At 47.5% G+C, this 21590-nt stretch overlaps 1 protein-coding gene across 2 annotated transcripts in view; it reads right to left on the bottom strand.

Moving 5' to 3' along the window:
- Positions 1–21590, bottom strand: part of PIGU (phosphatidylinositol glycan anchor biosynthesis class U) — an 84138-nt gene that overhangs the window by 2974 nt on the left and 59574 nt on the right. The window contains exons 9-11 of one of the 2 annotated variants that reach the window (XM_039248717.1): positions 20095–20238; positions 17288–17412; positions 10673–10815 (exon numbers count right to left, since the gene is read on the bottom strand). In XM_039248717.1, the coding sequence (XP_039104648.1) occupies positions 10673–10815; positions 17288–17412; positions 20095–20238 (412 nt within the window). The remainder of the gene's footprint in view (positions 1–10672; positions 10816–17287; positions 17413–20094; positions 20239–21590) is intronic. The other variant, XM_039248718.1, reaches the window with a different exon arrangement.

The following is a 21590-nucleotide window of genomic DNA, read 5'->3' as shown; positions in this document are numbered from 1 at the left end:
AAGTTGGGACACTCTATAGGATACTTAGCCAATGCATTTCAAGACTGTCCAGGTCACGAGAACTTAGGAAAGATAGAGGAAGCAGGCAGAGGACATGGGGGAGACAGGACACTTTAACGTGGTCCCCTGGCTTGGATCCTGGGTGTGGAGCATAGGGGAACTTTCTGTATCTTAAGTTATTCTAGGATTTAAAAGTTTATTTTAAAAAAGCAATGTATTATTTGCAGCTATATAAATGAACCTCAAAAATATTTTGTTGCTGGGGTGCCTGAGTTAAGTGTCCAACTCTTGATTTCAGTTTAGGTCATGATCTCACAGTTCGTGGGACTGAGCCCTGATTGAGCTCTGAGCTGACAGCGCAGAACCTGCCTGGGATTTTCTCTCTCCCTCTCTCTTTTCTTTCCCCACTCACGCATGTATGTGCATGTTCTCTCTCAAAATAAATAAAATTTTTGCTGACTGAAAGGCAGCTTCAGAAAATGTACATGTTAAGATTTGTGTTTTTCATCTTATAAAAATTTCATATAAGAAAAATTAAGTACTGATCTCTGGTTAATAATATACATGCTAAGGTATTTAGCAGTAAATGTATTGATATCTATACTTTGTGTGTTTTTTTTAATTTAAATCTAAATTAGTTAACATATAGTATAATAATGATTAAAATAAGGGACTGAGGAATGGATTATTTGTGATCACAAAAGTATAGTAAAATGTTAATGGTAGAGTCTAGGTGGTAGGTATAGGGGTGTTTAATGTTAAATCTTTCAAGTTTGCTGTGTCTGTGAAAATTTTCATGATAAAGTGTCAGGGGAAGGTGGTATGGAAGGAAGAGTCCTGTGTGCTGGCTTGGTCTGTCTGGAACCAAAGGTCAGTGTTCCTGATTGGGTGCCCTGCCCCTGGCCCACAGGGAAGGCATCTTGGGGACACCAGGCTGGCCTGGAGGCTTGGCTCTTCCAGAGAGATACCTTCCCTGACACAACCTCCCTCTTCTGACCTTGGGGCTTTCTTTCCATTTGGGCTGAGAAGCAGGGATTTCAGGCCCTGGGATTCAGGCAACACAGCAGCTACAGACCCAGAGCCCCTTTGCCCAGTCCGGACAGAGGAAGTTGGGTGAGGAGCAGAGGCAAAAGCATGGGCAAGTTTGTGGCCATGTGACTCTATGTAAGTCACTTTCCCAAACCGAAGCTGCATTTTCCTCATCTATAAAGCCAGTGATAAAACTAGTTTACTCACGATGGTGATTCCCCCAGTCCTTGCTCTGTCCCTGTGTGTTGTCAGAGACCTGAAGAACAGCCCATTCTTTATTATTTTAAGACGACTCCACGCCCAATGTGGGGCTCGAACACATGACCCTGAGATCTAGGGTCACACACTCTACTGACTGAGCCGGACAGGCACCTGAGCAGCCTATTCTTTAGAGCTGTCCTCGAGAGCTGTGGATGGACCCTTTGGCCTCTCTCTTGCCATCAACCAAATCCTGCCAATCCCCTTCCTCAGACTTCCAACTCAGCCGCCTTTTATCCCTCCCACTGCCACCTCTTTCCAGAAGCCTCCTGCATCCTCCTGGCCCCTGAGGGATCTCTCTCGGTCTCTCAGTATCTGTCTGTTTCTCCATCCATCCTCCTGGCCCCTGAGGGATTGCTCTCAGTTTCTGTCTGTCTCCCTCTCACATACACACATGAATGAACCTTTCACTTGTCTGCTCAGAAGCCTGCGGTGCCCCATTCTGCCGCACACCACACCCACATGCCCCGGGAGCCCTGAACACAGCCTGGTCCTGCAAACACTGCATGGCCACACCTCACTGCCTCTGCTCCCACTCAGCCCTTGGGCTGGAATGGCTCTTCCCACCAAGAGCTCCTGCTTATCCCTAGAGAAGAATCATCTGCATCTCCTGCCCCAGAGTCTTCCCTAAATCCATACTCAGTTATATGATCCCTGAGATGAAGTCACTTCCTGTTGGCCTTCCAACCAAATGGGGTGGCATCTGCTCTAGATCTGTGACCTCAGACCCAGCAAAGGGCTGGCACTCTGTGTATGGTTTGCTGGTTCCCCTGCCCCTGGAAGGGCTCAGTCAGACCACATTTTTCTCACCGGCAGCCATGATGGTCCAGCACTATCCTTTGGGACATGATGAAAATTTAATGAGGTAGTTGATAAAAGGATGACCAGGGACAGGGAGGGGCACTTCACAAGTGGAATAAAATGGTTAGAACATGCTCCATTACAAGGTGGGGAAGTGGAGAGATGGAAACCAACAATATTTGGGTAGCTGCTTTGGACCAGGCTCTTTAGTAAAAAAGCATCATTAGGGGGTTAGGGGATGGGCAAAATGGGTGAAGAGGAGTGGGAAGCACAGGCTTCCCATCATGGAATGAAAAGTCCAGGGGATGAAAGGTATAGCACAGGGACTAGTCAATGGTGCTGTAATAGCGCTGTGTGAGGACAGCTCAGAGCCTGGAACCTGTTTTGGATTCTGTGTCTCCCTCTCTCTGCCCCTCCCCCACTCGCACTCTCTCAAAAATGAATAAATGTTAAAAAAACCTCAAAAACAATTTTTTAAAAAAAAGCACATCACTGAATTTTCACAACATAATGGGGTAGGGTTTATAAGCCCCACTCAGAGATGAGCAAACTCCAAGGTCAAGGGTGTTGCCCAAGGTCACATGGCAGTAAGGTAAGCCTTTGGGCTGCAATGCCAGTCCTGTCTGAGGCTCAAACCCTACTTCTTCCCATCGCCTCCACATCCTTTCCCAGTTAAGGAGTCTGTGGGGGCAAAAGGTCTGTACCTACACATGTGGGTCCTGTTACAGGCCCATGCTGGCCCTTGGTCTACACGAACACTCCTGATGAGGTTGTGCTCCTAGACCCCAGTCCTGTCACTTAACCAAGAAGAGAGAGTTTTTTGGGAAAAGGCAAAATAAGTATCAGAGACATCCGAGCCAGTGAAGGCTATTATCTCTGTGCATCCAGAAGCTGTGGGACTCATAACGGCAGCCTCGGCCAACACTGGCACCTAGGCTGCAGCCTCCCAGAGAAGCACCTGCTGTCACACCAGGCATGTCCCAATTCCCCAGGTCTCCTGCGTAGGCTGGAGATGCTGACACTAGACAGTCAACCTGCACCTGGGGGAGCTCACATGGTCAACACCATCAACAATCAAAACACAGCATCTGCTGTCTGTGCTGCCTGGGGTCCAGGAACATGAGAGTCAGAAGGGTCAAAGGCCTACTCGTGGAGGCGGACGGGGCTTTGGTGTGACCCAACCCAGGCCTGAGTGGACACATGTGGGAGGTGATGGCAGGAAAAACTGAGCTCCACCCTCTAGCTCTAAAGACACAAAGTAACCAGAAAGTCACTGGACCTTGGTCTCGGGGTCTAGAAGGCCACAATGTAAAACCAAAGCTGGTATGATTGCAATTGTAATCTAGACAGCTCTTTTCAATTCACAAAGCTTTCCCCACCCAACCCCATACTGAGTCCTCACAGCCACCCTTCTTCTAGGCAGAGAAACAGAGGCCGCTATCACCTCTTGCCAGGTTTAAAAAGCCTCCTCCCTAGTCTCCAGATTCCAGCTCACACCTCTCACCCCTTCCCCTCCTGGCATGGTGAGGTTTTCTAAGCAAAGACGGGATCACAATTATCCTCAGCCTAAAACCACGGACTCAGCCCAGTGCTCAGCATACCGGTGATCCCGCCCTCTGGCAGTGTAGTCAGCCCCGCAGAACTGCCTTCCACACCCCCTCACTTGTGCTCTCCCAGGTCTCACCACCCAGAGCCAGGTTTGCGCCTACCCGCCCCTGGGAACACCACATATAGGCTGCCTCCCCACAGAAGCTTCCTTACCGCCTCAGCTCTGAGCTCCGCAGCCTCTTTAAGCCTATCCACAGCACCACCCGGCTGCCCTGCCCCTGCCTGGCTCCTTTTCTTTCTCTCCCACAGACTGTGGGCTCCGAGGAGGCAGGGCTGTGTCTCATTCGCACTCTGCTAGCAGAGTGCCTGGCACATAGCAAATGCCCAATATATATAAATAAATTAATTAGGCCCAAGGACTTATGTGATTTGCCTAAGGCCAACGAGCCATGACAGAGGGGCTGGGAGTCACCATGGAGGCCGGACCTCTAAACCCAGGCTTTCTGCTGGCCTTGTCCCCCAATATTTAGCTCAGGCTTTTCCTGTCACTCTGGCTGTTAGGAGGAGAGAAGGCAGGGAAAGGCCTGTGAGAGCCTCACTTGGGATGCTGAGCACAGAGTTTGAAGATAGGAGGGATGAAGGAATGAACATCCAGCAAAATACCACCTGGGAGGAGAGCAAAGTAAACATGCACACTGAGCTGGATGATGGCAAGAGCTCCAGCCTAGGCCGCAGGCCCCTCATGTCGGGAGGAAGACCTCTTCTCACACACATACCCCGGATCTTGTAGTCAGGACCACACACAAACCATGGGATTCAATCTGAAATGGCCCCCAGCTATCCACAAATGGGGGCTATGAACACTCAACCACTGATGATCTGCCCAACATGTCCCCAGACATTCGTTTCCTCATTGTCCCATTCCCCAGAATGACATGCCAGACAAACTGAAAGGTAATTCCAGGAGATGGGACTATGGTTTCATTTGTCCTGGAGTAAATAAGCCAGTCCTGAACAGGATCCAACATGCCAGAGGACTAGTAACAGGACCCTGGGGCTCCAGGCCTCCTTGGAGACAGCAGAATGGCTAAGGCAGGGCCAGCCTAGCATCTACAGGGTCTACATTACAAGGAGAAGGATTGGAGCCAGCACTCCATGGTGAGGAGGCAGCAGTTCATGGCCCTGCTGGGACACCCTCTGGACACTGGGGAACCTATTTGGACACAGACAAAGAACAGGAGTGGGGCTCTCAGGGTCAGCCACACAGGGTCTGGCTATGACCCCCTAGGAATCCAACAGGACCTGCCACAGGCCCAGCTTTGTCCTCAACAGATACTAGAACTGGGAGCTTAGGGTGCACAGGATTATATGGGATCACTGGGCATAAAATGTGGTTTTGGATTCCAGCTCATTCCATTTATTCATCAATAAACAGTCACTGAATATTCTTGGTGCTGGTGATACGGCTGTGAAGAAGATAGACTTGGAGCTGCCCTCATGGAACCCCCAGTCTAGCAAGAGGACATGATAAATGAGCATAAATAAACACACTCCTCAGAGCTTGGGGACTTCCAAGCTTCTGCTTAGTCATTTGTACTACTGCCTCCCTCAAAGGGCAGTTATGAGGATTAAGTGAATTCCTCATTATACAAGAAAAGCTTAAGGAGCTATCAGGAGGGGAGCAGCTCCATCAAGGAAAAGATCACCAAGATGTTTTATTAAAAGGAAAAAAGTCACACTTTCATCATGATGCCAATAATAAAAACACACACACAAATAAAGCTCTTCTCCAGGAGCACATGAGTACATGGGAATGCACAGGGAAAGGTCCAGAAGGCCACACAAGCACATGATCCAGAAGATTAGAGGGATCATATGGGCCTGGCTCCTAGTAGGCACTCTTTCAACATGAGCCACTATTAGTTATAATTTTAGGGAAAGATTTCCTTGTGTTTCCTGTTTTTAAAATGAATTGGGGTGAGTCGGATGTTTTATCTTACTCTTTTAAAAAAGCTAGGTTTAGGGGCGCCTGGGTGGCTCAGTCGGTTGAGTGTCCAACTTCAGCTCAGGTCATGATCTCACGGTTCGTGGGTTCGAGCCCCACATAGGGCTCTGGGCTGACAGCTAGCTCAGCGCCTGGAGCCTGTCTTTGGATTCTGTGTCTCCCTCTCTCTCTAACCCTCCCCTGCTCATGCTGTCTCTCTCTCTCAAAAATAAATAAAACATTAAAAAAAAAAGCTAAGTTTAAACATATTACTTTTTGATTACTTTTTGTTTATATATAACCCTTGATGCCTTGTTTTCTTCTGCTGGCTGCTGACTTGCAGAAGAAGAGTTAAAAAAAAAAAAAAAAAGAAAAGAAAAAACAGAAGAAGTTTGTTTGGTCTGAATGTTTCCCTGGGAATTTGCTCTGGGGATTTGAAAAGCGGGTCACCAGTGCTACTTCTCATGTTAACATAGGATCACGGCAATAGGACCTACACATGCCCAAACCTCTAAACACTCAGGGAGGCTGGGTTGTCATCCCTGGTTTTAGGAACACTGCAACCCAGTAAGTCAGTCAGAGAAAGACAAATATCATATGACTTCACTCATATGTGGAATTTAAGATAGAAAACAGATGAACATAAAGGGAAGCAAAAATAATATAAAAACAGAGAGGAAGACAATCATAAGCGATTCTTAAGTACAGAGAACAAACAGGTTGCTGGTGGGGTGGTGGTGGGGGGCTTGGCTAAATGGGCAAGGGGCATTAGGGAGGGTACTTGTTGGGATGAGCACTGGGTGTTATATGTAAGTGATGAATCCTTAAATTTGACTCCTGAAACCATTATTACACTGTATGTTAACTTGGATTCAAATTAAAAATTAAAAAAAATTAAAAACTAAATAAAAAGTTTTCTGCCCATAAAAAAAAAAAAAGAATACTGCAACCCAGAGAAGTCAATTGCTGAATATCATACCATGAGGAAGTAGAAGAAGACCTCAACCAACCAATCTATCTCAATCTTTTCTCCTCCCTTGTCTTTCTTGCACATGTGCATGAGTGTGCGCACACACACACACAGACAGACAGACATGCCCTATGGATGTTTTACTGTTGTCATTTCCTGGTTACTGACTCTGAGGCACAATTATAATTAATTAACAAATGATCCATGCCACATGCTGAAAAATACTTAATGGCCCCAAGGAGAAAGGATGGAGCCTAAGTCACTGGTTTACCTGCCAGTGTAACTAAGAATTTACCAATATATATTGTTGTATAACAGAGTGTGGCACTGACCAACTCAAACAGAGCAGGACTTAAAATCTGTGGGTCAAGGTGCTCTCTGCATTCAGCCATGATGGACTGGGCTCCTGATGCCTGCTGAAAATCCATACTCATCTCTTTCCAGGACAGCTTGCTTGGTCTTGCCCGGGGAGAAGGGGGGGAGGGGAGAGGAAGGATCAAGGAATTTTAAGACATCATTCCAGCTAGAAGAGCTGAAAAAAGCCAGCTGTGGGTGTCCCCAAATGCCATACATCTCAGTGACAGCACTGACTGTAGGTCAGATGGAAGTGGGTCTGGCTTGAGCTGTGGAGGACGTAGGTAGGGGCTTTACCAGCCACAGAGACCAGGGTCTGGCAGAAGCTGGAGAAGGGTTAGGGACAGAGCTGCGAGTCACTAACCTCAGCCAGGGGGATTATCTGGCCGTCAGCCTGCCCACTTCCCAGACCTTACACTCTCCACGTGTGAAAGGCCCAGCTGATACTCCTTGCTCCCCAGCGCTTTCCCTGACCACTCACGACAACAAAGGTTCCCTCTAGATTTCTCCAGTGGTTACTCTGCATACTTGGCCATTAATCACACCATGTTCTCCCTGGCTATCTTTGTTTCATTCATTCATTCAACAAGTGCTTGCTAAACAAAGCTGGCAGTTGGGGACCCTGCAGTGGGAAGGACAGTCAGCAAGAAGCTTACATGCTAGAAGGGGAGGCAGAGAGAGAAACCAGTGAGCAATACAAAAGTTACAAATTGGGATAAGTGCTTGGAAGAAACAAACAGAGGGCTAAGAAGGAGATAGTGAGGCAAGGGAACCTTGTGGAAGGCCTTTTTAAGGAGCGGACACTCAACAGTTGACTGAAATTCTAAATGTCTCATATTTGTCCTCTGTGGCTCCCAAACAGCCTGAAGGTAGGTGTGTATAACCCTCATGAGGGGCACTCTTCTACCTTAGTCAATGCTCCAGGGCAGGGACAGGACTTGAGTGACTGCCTTGGTGAGTAAGTGCCCCCATGTGACCTGTCCCTTTAGTGATCTGGCAGCAGCAGCCACAAAGCCCAAAGCCAGCAGTCCCAGAAAACACTTGACCCGACAAAGCTGTCTGACTCAGAGCCACAGAGTCCAGACCCAAGATGGCCGAGGACACAGGTGTGCGAATGCCTGCACAAACTGCCAGCTTATGGGCACTACAGACCACAGCTAGGGGCCACAGAGGTTGGTATGATCTGTCTGAAGGGCAACGTGGCAATATCTGCCAAAAAGCACAATGCAGAGGTCTTCTGACCCAGTAAATTCCCCCACCTGGAGTCCATCTTAAGAAAATGCTGTACAAGAGGCACCTGGGTGGGTCTGTTGGTTAAGCAGCCGACTTCGACTCAGACCATGATCTCCTGGTTCATGAGTTCCAGTCCCGCATCGGGTTCTGTGCTGACCGTGCAGAGACTGCTTGGGATTCTTGCTCGTTTCTCTCTCTGCCCCTCCCCTACTGGCACTTTCTCTCCCTCTCTCAAAATAAACAAACATCTTTAAAAAAAAAAAAAAGAAAAAAAACCCCACTATATGAGATTCAATGAAAGGATGCCCAAGGCATTTATAGCATTTATTCTGCATTTATAGTAGAACCACCAGAAGCAACCTCAATGTCTGTCAGCAGGGGCCTATCCAGTCAAATCAAGTTCCTCCCATCCACTGACTCTTGAAAACATTATCAAGAGTAGATCGCCAAGTGAAAAACTGCAAGTCAGTTTCTCCTCCTAGAGTAGGTACCCATTTCTTCATATAAACCAAAGAGCTCTCTATGTGTGCACACATACTGAGAGCTGTCTGTAAAGGCACAAACAATGTCTGCAAAGATGCATCAAACTGATCCCAATCATGACACCTGCCCTGAGGTGGGAAGAGATGGGGGCCCTGGTGGAACTTTACGTTTTGTTTCATATGCTTCTATTTTGTTTGCTTTCTCTGCCCAGCAATGAATTCATGTGTTACTTGTGTGACTAAAAGCACATTTTAAAAAGAGATTAAAATAAAGAGGTAAAAGAAAAGCCAAGAGCTCAGCCTGATTTTTCTCCATAGCTCAGCCACTAGCACACCACTTTCATTCCCAACCCCAGCACCGTTTTCTAATCATTCAGTCTCTCCTGCCTTAGAAGGCACTTGGGCACTTACAAACATCCCCCATGCCATTTACAGAGACCCTTCCCTCATAAAGGCAGCCAGAGGGGGGTGGGGGGGGGGAAGCTGTTATCGGGCAAGTTCCACAAATACTTCATAATCACTGCAACGTATTCCCGACCCACACCTGACACTTAGGCCCTGATGACAAGCTGTGGACTATTTCAGTGGAGCTTGCCAAGCCCCACAGAGGCCCAGGGCAGGCCCAATGCCCTTACATGCCAGCCATCACTTTCAAAGGATAATTAAGGGATTTCAGCAAGACACAAGGGCCAGAACAACCTTTTGGATTTCCTCGATGCATTAAGTTGAATCCTGCAGATTTTTGTTTGCACAGGACACAGGAGGTGCTGAGCACCTACCATGAACAACCTGTGTGCAACAGGCCGAACAGACCCTCCGGCATGGTCCCACCGGGGCTACAGGGCCCGCTCTCTTCCTGCTGTTCACAAACCAAGAAAAATAGCTGGGCTGGACGTTAATTGTCCAGAAATGGCTGTGCAGGAAATACCAGACCCATCACTCACTGCAAAAGCCCAAACTCCTCCCTCCTTCTTTCCCAGCAGCTAACCCTGGAGGCAAGGATCTCCTTGGGGACTCTTCACTGGCATCATTAGTCTCTCCAGCTAGCCCGGCTTCCCATCCATTGTGTACAGGAAATGCCTGGCTGCACCAACAGCCATTGAAATGGTAAATGGCACAACCAATTCTCCTAAAACCGCACAGAGCTAACCTAAAGGAACTTCAGAAAAGTTTGCTAGACCACCTGTAACAATCTCTGAGAAAGCTAATTAAAAATACAAACTCCTGATGCTGTTTTCCACATCTATTGACTCAACATTCTTGGGAATGGGATCAGAGAATGTTTTGTGCTTGTTTTTTTTTAACAATCAAAGCTATGTAATTGCGACAGTCACAACGTAACCATGGGATTTAAAACACTAACAGGGAATCTGCATTCTTAACCACCCCCACACCCTGATTCTGAGAACCACTGCCCTATGGCACCAAGGGCTTTCCCTGGGTCAGGGGGAGATCAGAGCTCCTAGCTGGTACCGCTCATTCTTGACCCTACAGCCTCCTCACCTACTACTCCCAGCCCCACAATTTGTGTTCCAGACTTACCCAACAGTTAGACTGAACTGTTTCTCATCTTACTGCCTGAAAGTCTCCCCTCCCCCTGCCTCTGCCCTCCCTCCACCACACACACTGCATTCACTACAGTGACATGCAGTCCAGGCACTGTTATAGAAAGAGGGTGGCCTCAGAAAGAGCCTTCCCTGAATTTGGTTCTTGGCTCCTCTGATGACCTTGGGCAAGAGACCATCTGTGTGAGGCTGTGTTGCTATTTGTAAAGTAGTGATAACACTAGCTCACAGGCTTGCTGTGAGAATCAATGGGGCAATAGCTTAGCATGGCGCCTAGTAAATACTGCCCAAATTTACCTTTCCCATTGCTCTCTTTAATCTCTACTGGACCATGAGCTACTTCAGGAGAACTGTCCCCTCACTCATACCCAAACCGCCAGTTTGCAGAACTCAGGGCCTTTGTTGAATGTCTGAGGCTACAAAATGAATCCCCATGCAGTGCTCTTACCTGCCCAACATTGAAGGTCAGTGTGATGGCATAGAAGAAATTAGAGTTGGCACTTCCTGCATAAATCCAGAGGTGCCACAGGACAGGGAAAAGCAGGGAGCAGACAATAATGATGCAGGTGAGGACAAAGATGTTTCTCAGGACTGCAAAGACAGATGGTCACAGTTAACAGAATGCTGATTCTCCTTGGAACCCTTTCTTATGGGAATGGCCCCACAGGATGAAGAGGCCCAGGGAGAGCCTGGGGTAGCTCAAAGGCAGAAATCCTCCCCCAGATCCAGAGGCTCTGGGGTGCCAAGAGGCCAGCCTTAGACCCTTGACTCAATGGTTCCCCATGCCCAAAGCTGGTGTGAAGTCCTAGGTTTGGACCCTGCACCTCCCACTGTGGGCCTGGCTGGTTACCAGGTGGCAATGCTGTGAGTGCCTCTGGGCACCACAAAGGGGGCATTTCAGCAAGACAATGCCCTCTGCTCCCCCATCTGGGGGTATCTAAGGGTAATTCCTCCCCTGACCCCAAGCAGGGTGCTGTCTGTCCATATGGGATCATGGACAGCAAGGACAGCGTGAACCGATGGAGATTAGGGCCCCACGGTGAGTCTCCATGGTGCCACAGACCTGCGTCTTAGGAAAACGCGTTCCATTTTCCTTAACTCCCTTCTTAGGTTGTCTACTTTGTTTGTCTACTTTCAAATGTCCTTCACTCTTCCTTGGAGGATTTGAAAATCTCTTTCAACACCCTCCCTGTCTAATATCACTGCCCCACACTCCCAGAGGGACTGCAGAATCCCACCAGGGAGGAGGCTCTCCCCAAAGCCCCAGGGAGGGCACACCGTGGTGCCGGTGCTGGTAGGCTGGCTGGCAGGCAGAGCGCAGCTGGAGGGAAGGAGCAGGACACTGTGGCCCAAACTTGGCCTCAGAAAGGCAAAGATCTTGGTTAAAATCCCTGCTCTGCCAGCAAGTTTCCCGGAGTCTCGGCTTCCCGAGCTCTACAACAAGGCTAGAATAGGGTCTGCTTCCTAGGAGGGTTACATGAATTAAACAAGATATGTGAAAAACCTGGCACAGATATATTACTGAGTACTTTCTGGGGCTGCTGTAACAAATCACCAAAACTTAGCAGTTTAAACAATACAGTTTATCTTACAGTTCTGGGTCTCACAGGTCAAAATCAAGGTATGTCGTGCCCACTGGAGACTCCAGGGCAGAAGCCACCCACTTGCCTTTGCAGTGAGGAGGCTGCCTGCGCTTGCCTCACGACCCCTCTTCCTGCTCCACCCAGCAAGGCCAAATAAATCCTTCCTACGCTGCATTACTCGGACCTCCTCTTTTGCTTCCCTCTTCCACTTTTTTTAGAAAACAGACTTTAGTTTTTAGAACAGTTTCAGGTTTTCACAGCAAAACTGTGTGGAAGAGATTTCCCATTCTGGCCTCCCACCTCCAGCTCTTCCCCCTTTATAAGGGCCCTTGCAGATTACACTGGGCCCACCTGGAAAATCCAGGCTAATTTCCCCATCTGAAAATCCTTAACTCTAAGTCCTTTTGCACATAAAGTAGTACATTCACACGTTGTGGAAATTATGTGGACATCTTTGTAGGGAAAGGGTATTATTCCGCCTACAACACTGGTTCCCCTCACCTTTTAACTCAATTAGGGGTATCTGACAGGATTATGTGCTATTTTTATTTCTTTCTTTATACTTTATTGTATTTTAAAGAAACTAATAAGTATTATTTAAAATAAACTAATTAAAAGAACACCTTCAAAAAAACAACAACCTACTACTGGGTCTGGGTCCCAGCAGGCACTTAATGAACAGAAGCTCCCTTCCCCTCTCTGATCCTGACCTTCAGGAAATCCCTTTCTCCAAGTCAGAGTCTGGGGAGATTTCAGAGATGGAAAGTCTCCTGAACAAGAGTCCGGGTCACTTGTCCCAGCTGTATGGAAACTTGGTGGAGCTGCTATACCAGGGGTTCATGCATCAGAAGGGGGACGGGATTACACATGCAATCCTCAATTCTGGATGCAAAATAAAATCACCGGGGGAGCCCCACCTGGACTAAGTAAATCAGATTCTCTCGGGTGGGGCCTATGTATCCATATTAGTCTGTAACCGCTTCTCTGGTGGATCCAATATGCAGCTAGCACTTCTAACCAAGGGAGGACAGCTGCAGACCCTTGGCAAGTAAGAGGTCTGGGCCAGTCTGCGACACATTTCACTGGTCTGTGTCACAGTCACAATAATCAGAACAAGGTAGTTCAGAGTTCTTGTTAAAGGCGAATGTTTTGAATTTAAGATTGATGCGAAGTGACAGGTATCTCTTTGTTGCTGGTTGTGGTTGTTAAAAAGTTCTTTCTTGGGGCGCTTGGGTGGCTCAGTCAGTTAAGCGTCCGACTCTTGATTTTGGCTGAGGTCATGATCTCATGGTTCGTGAGATCAAGCCTGGCATCCAGCTCTTTGCTGACAGCATAGAGCCTGCTTGGGATTCTGTCTCCCTCTCTCCCTGTCTCTCTCAAAAAAAAATTTTTTTTAAGTCCTTTCTTTTTATGAAATGGGGATGAATGGCTGGCAGTTGACTGTTCTAATGTCTTTAGCAAAATAAGTTGGCAACTCTGTCACCAGAGTTAAGATGTTAGTGGTCTGTGAACTCCCATAATTTGGAAACACTGGCATGGAGAGCTTGCAGGGTCCTCTTTTCTGACCTGAGAGTTCCATGACTCTGGGTTTTCAAAGCTGGGAGGGTAAAGCCCTGACTCAAGCCTTCCTGAGGCTGTAGGGAAGCCTCCTCTTTGCTCCCAGAACAAGATGTCTGGGAAAAGGGATATATGCACTGAGAATTACTATTATTAAACAATGTTACAACCTCAAGACAGAAGAACAAATCTGTTTGCCATTCCTCCACTCCCACATCACTATTTACATTTCTTAGTGGTTCTTTCTAATCTCCTGGAAATTATTTTGCTAAAAAACGTATACACTATTCCTAAAACAAAACTTCTGTGACCTGACAGCCCAAGTAGGCCTTTTTTCCCTGCCTCTAGCCAATCTGGATTTCAGATGGTGACAAGAAGGTAACAAAGTGCACAGAGACTGGGAAGGCTCCTATGCAGCTCCTGGCTGCAATTACAAACAGCTGCAAAGATACATTCACATGTGCCTGGAGGAACTGTCACCAGCATCCAGTTGGCTTCTGGCCTGTGGTGACCTTTGCGAGAACTGGGAGCTGCTACTCACTCTTGCTGGCTGACAGGCCAGAGGATTAAAGCTGACAGGCCAGAGCACATAGAGCTGGGACCTGGGGCACAGGACAGCTTGTTCCAGGCACCAGGTGTCAGAGATGATCAGGACCTAATGAGATGAAAGGCTCACCATTCCCCAGACTTACTGGGTTAGATGGAATCAGATTCCCCACTACACTCACGGGGTGGCTTATCCAGTCTCTGCCTCTGTTGCTGACAAGCTGAAATTTCAGGTAAGTCACCTTCCCTCTCTGAGCCTCAGTCATTCAGAAATAAAATTCCACTTGAAGAATCCAGTCCAACTGGCAGGAGCACAGAGGGAAACTGGGAGCTTCAAAGTTGCTTATTGTATTCTTATTCTTTATAATTTGGTTTTTTAATCCATATTCTCTTATCTTTATACAACAGTTAATAAAAACAAACACACACACACAAACCTAGGCTTTGCTAACTGGATCTTTCAGCTGGACCAGTGGAGGCTAGTACCAGCTCTGCCAGCAGGCTGTTCCCTAACACCGCAATTGCGTGTCTGTATGACTCATCCCAGCCCCAAGCACCACAGAGTCCCAGCGTCTGGGGCCTACACTTTGGGCAGGGCCCACATACCTCGTCTCCTCCCTGGTGGCCAGGACAGGAAAACAAAAGGTGAACGTGTGAGCAGGCATGTTAGCACTGGCAACTAATGTTTAAACTGAACTCTTAAAACCACATTACAAGTCTGAGTACATTCACCCTAGACTCACAGACTTCTCAAAGTCTCCACTCATGGGTCCAAAGGACTAGCCTGGAGATGCTCCTGGCTGAATGACTCACAGCTGTCATGGACCAAACAGATACCCTGTGCATGAATATTCTCTGCCACAGTTGCTGGCCATTGGGGTGGGGAGAGGGGTCAGCCCACATTCTGTGCAGGGTCTTCAGTCAAGCTGAACTGTAAACTGTTTGCCTAGCCAGCCAGCAACAGCATTTATTAATAAGATAATCTAGGTTTCTGGGAACCCCATCCTCATTTTCTCTGTGTCAACCCTGGAGGGCAAAAATAGCTTATTTCAAGCTTTGAAAAATATGTTCATTACAATGACCCTGAATGACTCTACCAAGCCTGAAACTTTGATGATGGAACTATGTAGGAAACCCCCACTGCATGATTTCATACTAATTGTAACTGCAGTGCTATTTACATACATTCTTTCTCAAACTTAAAACACCCCTGGAAGATATTCTCCCCATTTGACATTAAAAACCGACCAACTCCTAAAGGTTCGATGAGGGGTGCCTGGGTGGCTCTGTCGGTTAAGCATCTGACTTCGGCTCAGGTCATGATCACACTGTTCGTGGGTTTGAGCCCTGCGTCAGGCTCTGTGCTGACAGCTCAGAGCCTGGAGCCTGCTTCGGATTCTGTGTCTCCCTCTCTCTCTGACCCTCCCCTGCTCACACTGTCTCTCTCTCTCTCAGAAATAAATAAAACATTAAAAAAAAAAAATCAGAAAGGTTCGATGAATTTCCTAAAAAGAGATCGCTAGTAATGGGAAAGCCAGGATCCAGATTCAAGTCTTTCTGGCTCCAGACTGTGTTCAACAATATGAGATGAAAGATTATTAACCAAGGCGAGAGACAGCTAAGAAAAAAAATGACTCTACTTCTGAGGAAAGAGGATCAATGTCCCCAAGACCCACACTGTCACAAACTGGGGCATGTCCACCTGTTTGGTGGCCTCATGACTTGTCACTGGGCACTCTGCTGAGGGGCACCAGGTTGAGTCTGAGCCTGCTGGACTGGGTGATTCTTACCTGCGCAATGAGGACATCATAGGGAGAAAACACTACTTACTCCTCCCAGTCAGGCCGGACTGGTCACTGCCCCACAAACCACCACCTGGAAGAGCAGAGCCTGCCTGGCTCGCCCACTCTGCTGTTTACCTTAGCTCAAAGGCCCAGTATTACAGGTAGGTTTCCTTCTAGCAGCTGGTCAGTTTCACTTCCTGGTTGACACCCAGGCAGCCCCAAACAATAAGAAAGATTTCCTTCCTAGGAAGCCTGCCCTCCCCCACTCTTGCTACCTGGCTGTGTACTTACTGCAGGCAAGGAAAATTCCACATCGCCCTTCCCATTTTAGTTTAGAGAATCGAGTGGTGCTGGGCTCTGACACTGCCCAACTGCTAGCTTAAAAACCCATCCGAAAACATCTGCTGAGTTGTATGGGTCAGGTCTGATCCTGGATGCTGGGGACACAGAGGTGAGTGAATCATAAGCCTGCCCTCAGGGAGCCCATAAATACTGAAAAGAACCCACCCAGAAGGCTAAAAGCTCAACAGAGGAAAATACTGGGGGCCTAGGAAGCATAACTAGCCACTGTATGTCATCTTCTGAGGGGAGATGGTTACAGCTGTGTAGGTCTTCTGAGCAGGCAGATGACCAGTGTTGCCACAGGTCTTCTATGAACGTTTACGTGCAGTGCTAGGGAATGATTCAAACACCAAGGTCTAGTGTTCCACTGTCCAATGTGCTAGCTACCAGCCATGTGTGACTTCTTAAATTTAAATACATTTCAATTAAAAATTCAGTTTCTCTTGGGGCCGCTGGCTGGCTCAGTTGTTAGAGCTTGCGACTCTTGATCTCAGAGCTGTGAGTTCGAGCTCTACACACTGGGTGTAGAGATTAAAAAAAAAAAATCTTCAGGGGCGCATAGGTGGCTCAGTTGGTTAAGCATCTGCCTTTGGCTCAGGTCATGATCTCACAATTCATGAATTCGACCCCACATTGGGCTCTGTGCTGATACCTCTGAGCCTGGAGCATTCTTAGGATTCTGTGTCTCCCTCTCTCTGCCCCTCCCCTGCTCGCTCTCTCTCTCTTAAAAATAAACACTAAAAATTTTTTTAAATAAATAAAATCTTCAAAAAAATTCAGTTTCTTAGCCATATCAGTGGCTATACTATTAGACTGCAGATACAGGACATTCCCATCATCACAGAAATGCCTACTGGACAGCACTAGCTATCGGCTCATGGCAAGCCCTTCCACTTACCTGTCATGTAATCTTGAACAAATGGCTCTACCTTTTGTACCTCAGTTTTATCTGCAAAATGGTGTTATTTTCCCTCCAAGGCTGGTGTGAAGATAAAATGACCTAATGCATGTAACACTCCTAGAACCAACAGTGGCCAGGTAGGTATTGAGTACTCAAAATAGGGTAGCTATTTTTATTACCATCACTACCCAGCAGGTACATACTGCCTCATGTCACTCCCTCTCTCCCGGTGCTGTTAGCACAGCAGATGCCAAGCAAATGCCTATCAATCTCTTTTTCCCCGGCTGTTTTATCCAGGGACCAGGCTGACACAAATCTGCCACCATAAGTTTAGAGGCTGGAGTACTCACATCTGTAGAGATGGTTCCACACAGGGAAGAAGGCCATGTAGAGGGCCACGTCCCCCACTGTTGGGTAGGACTTGAAGATGGAGATGATGGCAATCTGGATGAACATGAAGAAGACAGGGTGCTCCCTGGGGTGGGGTGAGGCAGGCAGGCAGAGAGGGAGAGATCAGTCAGGGGCCAGGTGCACCCGAGACTCCTGACCCCATCCCTCGAACCCCAAAATACTCTCAAGTGGACTTCAGGCAGGAGCTGGCTTTGTTACCCATAAGACATGGAGCCAGACAAGTAGCAGAGCAGAAAACCACAGGATCCCAGAGATGCCCAGAGGTGATGAGGAAGGACCAGCAAACACTAGAGAAACAGCCCATTGCCCACCACTCCCCTAGTTCTGGACCTTCCCCCCCAGTTCTGGGCCTTCCCCACCCCCCCCCCCCAACCCCCGCGCCAGGAGCCATTGAGGAAGAAAACAAATGAAGTCAGCTTCATTACGGGGCTTTCATGGCTGGTCGTCAGTGTAATCAGCAGCCTCCCTTGCTAGAGGCCCCTCTGACACCCACACCCCAGGGCAGGAAGTGACTCCTTGCTGATGCTCTTTTTCTCTGACAGTATGGTCAGTGGAGTCTACAGACACTTAATTATGATGAGCTCCTTTCTGGAAAGAGAACTGAGAGCTGCAGGCAGCTTTTCAGTGCTTATGGGATGGAACTAGAGTTTTGTTACCTAAAACCAACAAAAACAGCTAGTATTTCCTAGACCCTCACACTGTGACAAGTCCTAGGCCCTCTCCTTGTGCTATCACATAGGATCCTCACTACACCTCAGCTACTCCTCGAGGTAGGCAATATCATCACCCATACTTTGCAGATGAGGAAACAGGTTCAGAGAAGGTAAGTGAGTTAGTAAGCAGTGGAGCTGTTTATATCCAGAACTCTTGAGCAGCACCAAGACTTTTCTCCTGAGTGCCTAGCATGATCACAGCTCTGGTCAGGAAGGGTGGGGACAGAACTCAATCTCCAGTGTTCCTCCGAGGGCTGACCAAGTGCTATAAGGAAGCCAACAGGAAGATGCCAGATCTACATCCTCCCCAGCTGTACCTAAACAACATGCATGTGGACTACTTCTGCATAGTACCTGGATGCCCAGCTCATAAAGGCTTTCTTCAGAGATTAATGGCAGTCATGTCTTGCAGGTCAAAGGTCAGGGTGACTCAGTGGGTGTAAATCTGAGATGTGGACACAAACATGTACACACCCTAAACCTCCAGCAGTTTTACACAACAAATGCTTCAGACTCAGCTTGGCAAGTCTCAGTCCTGTAGGCTCTCAAAGGGTCCAGCTAGCTCAGTGAGCATCTTCCTAAAAACAATCCATATCACTGGCTATGGGGTTTTTAGGTAGCTGGTAAGAGCTGCATGAAGAGCTTCATGGCCTATGAAAAGGCCAGTGAAAATCCGGTGACAAGAAACATGGAGACCAGAAGCCCCTGCAATGATGTCTAGGGAGAGTTGGTCAGAAGGGCCCTGTTCCCACAAAGCTGGCACTCGAAGCAAACACTGCAGGGGCTGGAGAGTCAGTGGAGCTTCAGATCCAGCCACAGGAAGTCAGCAGCAGAGAAAGTCACTTCATATCCTCTGTCCCCACAACCCTGAGGCCCTGTGGTGGGCAGAGGTGGGGATCATGTGATGGCGCTGCTGTTGTCTACCCAGAGGCACCTGTAGCCTTTCCCATGCAGACAATGAAAGGTGCTACAGAGTGAGGAAAGGTGTTCCAGGCTCCCAGCTTCTCTTAGCCCAGTGGCTAGGCCTGACCAGAACAAGGGCAGAGACCAGGGATGACAGATAACTGGAGAGCTCGGCTGGGCAAGGCTGCCAGAGTTCCGGAGACTGCCAAGCCAAGTTTTCTGTCAGATGCCAGGCCAAGGGTATATCAAGGGAAGGAGGCATGAACTCTGAGCTTTTACAGAATGGGAACCATCTGCATTGGTATACTGGCCATGAAGACTGGCAGGAAGATTAGAACAGAGAACTCAGGCTCTTGAAATCCAAACTAAACTTTCTTCCAGGTTCTCTGGACCATCAATGTGTATTTGTATGCTTCCGTGCCTGTTTTCCCTGTTCTGATAATAGAACATTTTCCAGGGATCTCTCACAGGAGTTTGGCATGGTGCAAGGGGATGAGTATAGATTTTAGAGACAAACTTTGGTTTCAATCTCAGCTCCACTAATTACTAGCTGTGTGACTCTGGGAAAATCACTCCACTTCTCTGAATGTCCATTTCCTCAACTATAAAATGGGAGTAATGATAATAAAATGATGCCTACTTCTAAGAAGTGCCAGAACAGTTAGGTATAAATACATTTCAGAAAACCTAAAAAAGGCTGGGATGGAGCCAGGCTCAATACATGTTAGCTTTCTTACACTGCAGAAAGTGTAATAAGCCTTAAAGGAAATTGATGAGAAGATTAAACAGAGGTGTAGGTGGCCAACCTCCCAACTAATACATTCTCAGTCCCCACTGTCACTGGGCTATTCGTGGAGGACATCCAATAAGATCCACTTTTTCTAAAGACTCCTTATAATTCCAAACCCTTCCTCTATCAAAATAGTGAGTTAGTTCAGGGTGCTCCCTGCAGCCTGCACTCATGTGTGACTCTACTGCTGGCTATGGCTACTGGCACCTGAGGCCATTAAGGGTAGGGTTCCCTGGGCAAAGATGGCATAAACCCGAGAGAGGATGCTTCCAGTTTGAAAGGAGCCTGTAAGACTACAAATGGCTATGTGGACAAAGAAGCAGCACATCCAACCACTTACTTTAGTTTTATGGCTAAGGGGATGGTGTAGAAGAAGACGTTGATCTGAAACACACATACAAAGAAGAGGCTGAAGTGCTCAAACATTTCCGCAAAGAAGTACCAAAAAAGACCGATGTTTGGAGTGAGATCTGGAACAGAAAGTCTGGAATGAAGAAAACAAAGAGGGAGAAAAAACAGAGCCAAATTTTAAATGGTCTGCCTTGACCTGGTTTTCTCCTAAAGATTTTGGTCACTCTGGGCAGCTGAAGACTACTTTATCCCCACTGTGATGAGGATGTGAGGGGCCCTCCAATTAATAAGGGGCAGAGAAACAGAATGATAACCCATAACAAGTATCAGCTGAACCAAACTCTGGCATGCATCAAAGATCTGAAATGAGACATGATTCGGGCTAGAAGTCAAAAGACTAGCCCCTCTTTTACTGCCTAAAATACATATGTTTAAATTTAGGAGATACCCAAGATATAACAAGAGAGGAATGGGTTTTAAACAAACAATATCTGGGGCATTCCGAAGACTTGCCCAGAGGAGTGAGCTCAAGCTCCTGCTGCTCCCCATTCTTGCTCCACATCCCAATAGCAGGCGCCAGAGACTGAGTGCCTGACACCATGGTGACTTCTGGGAGCTTGAGGAAGCATCGGCAAGTTCCAGCCAGGATCCCAGATCTCGTCTGAGAAATAAAGGTTTCACTGGAAAACTTTTTGTCTAGTTCGATCAAATAGATCGGTTGCAATTCTGGCTCTTCTAAAACTTACATTATATGTGTTATTTTCAAAAACACTGAGTTGAAAGTGATGTCAATTCATGATTTTAAGAGGGCAATGATTTTAAGTGGAGCATGAAGAAGGCAGAAATACGCAATGGTTCATGGTCAGAGTGCACTGACCAAGGCCTCCACCCAGGGCAAGTCTTTGCCTCCTGCTGTGACTACATTTCCTTTTCTGTGAAATGAGGTAAAGAACACAATCTGTGGGCCAGCAAAAACCAGGAAGAGCTTTTCACCAGCATTACAAACTCCTATCTAAGGCTCAGCATGAAGAGCTACAGGTTATCCTCAGCCAGGATTTAACACAAATAGCAGTGCAGAATTCCAAAATTCCAAAGAGGAGTCTGCCCCTCCAGATCCCTTCCCCACCCTGACAGATTTAACTGTCTATCAACTCACTGGCCTGTGAGTTCCCTGAGGTTTGACCAGAGACCATCCTGTCCTACTCAGCATAACACACAGAGAGTACTGGGAAACATTTGCAGAATTCATACTCCATTTTGATCTTCTCTAAAAGTTGACCCATGGGAGGTGGCTTTATTTTAAAACTGTCAGAGACCCTCTTGCAGTAGAGGAATATATCCATTCCTGTTTGGGACTGAACCAAACCCTTCCAGGCAGAGGCTGGTAGTTGCTTCAGATGTTCCTAGAGAGTGCTCTTTAATCTCACAGGATCAAGGGTACACACTAGACCCATGGTTCTTAAAGTCTGTTCTTCCCTGGACCAG

The sequence above is a fragment of the Hyaena hyaena genome, unplaced genomic scaffold (genome assembly GCF_003009895.1).
Source record: "Hyaena hyaena isolate Hyena2069 unplaced genomic scaffold, ASM300989v1 scaffold_315, whole genome shotgun sequence".
NCBI lineage: Eukaryota > Metazoa > Chordata > Mammalia > Carnivora > Hyaenidae > Hyaena > Hyaena hyaena.
The sequence above is the reverse complement of the archived record's forward strand: the minus strand, read 5'-3'. Positions and strand labels throughout refer to the sequence as shown.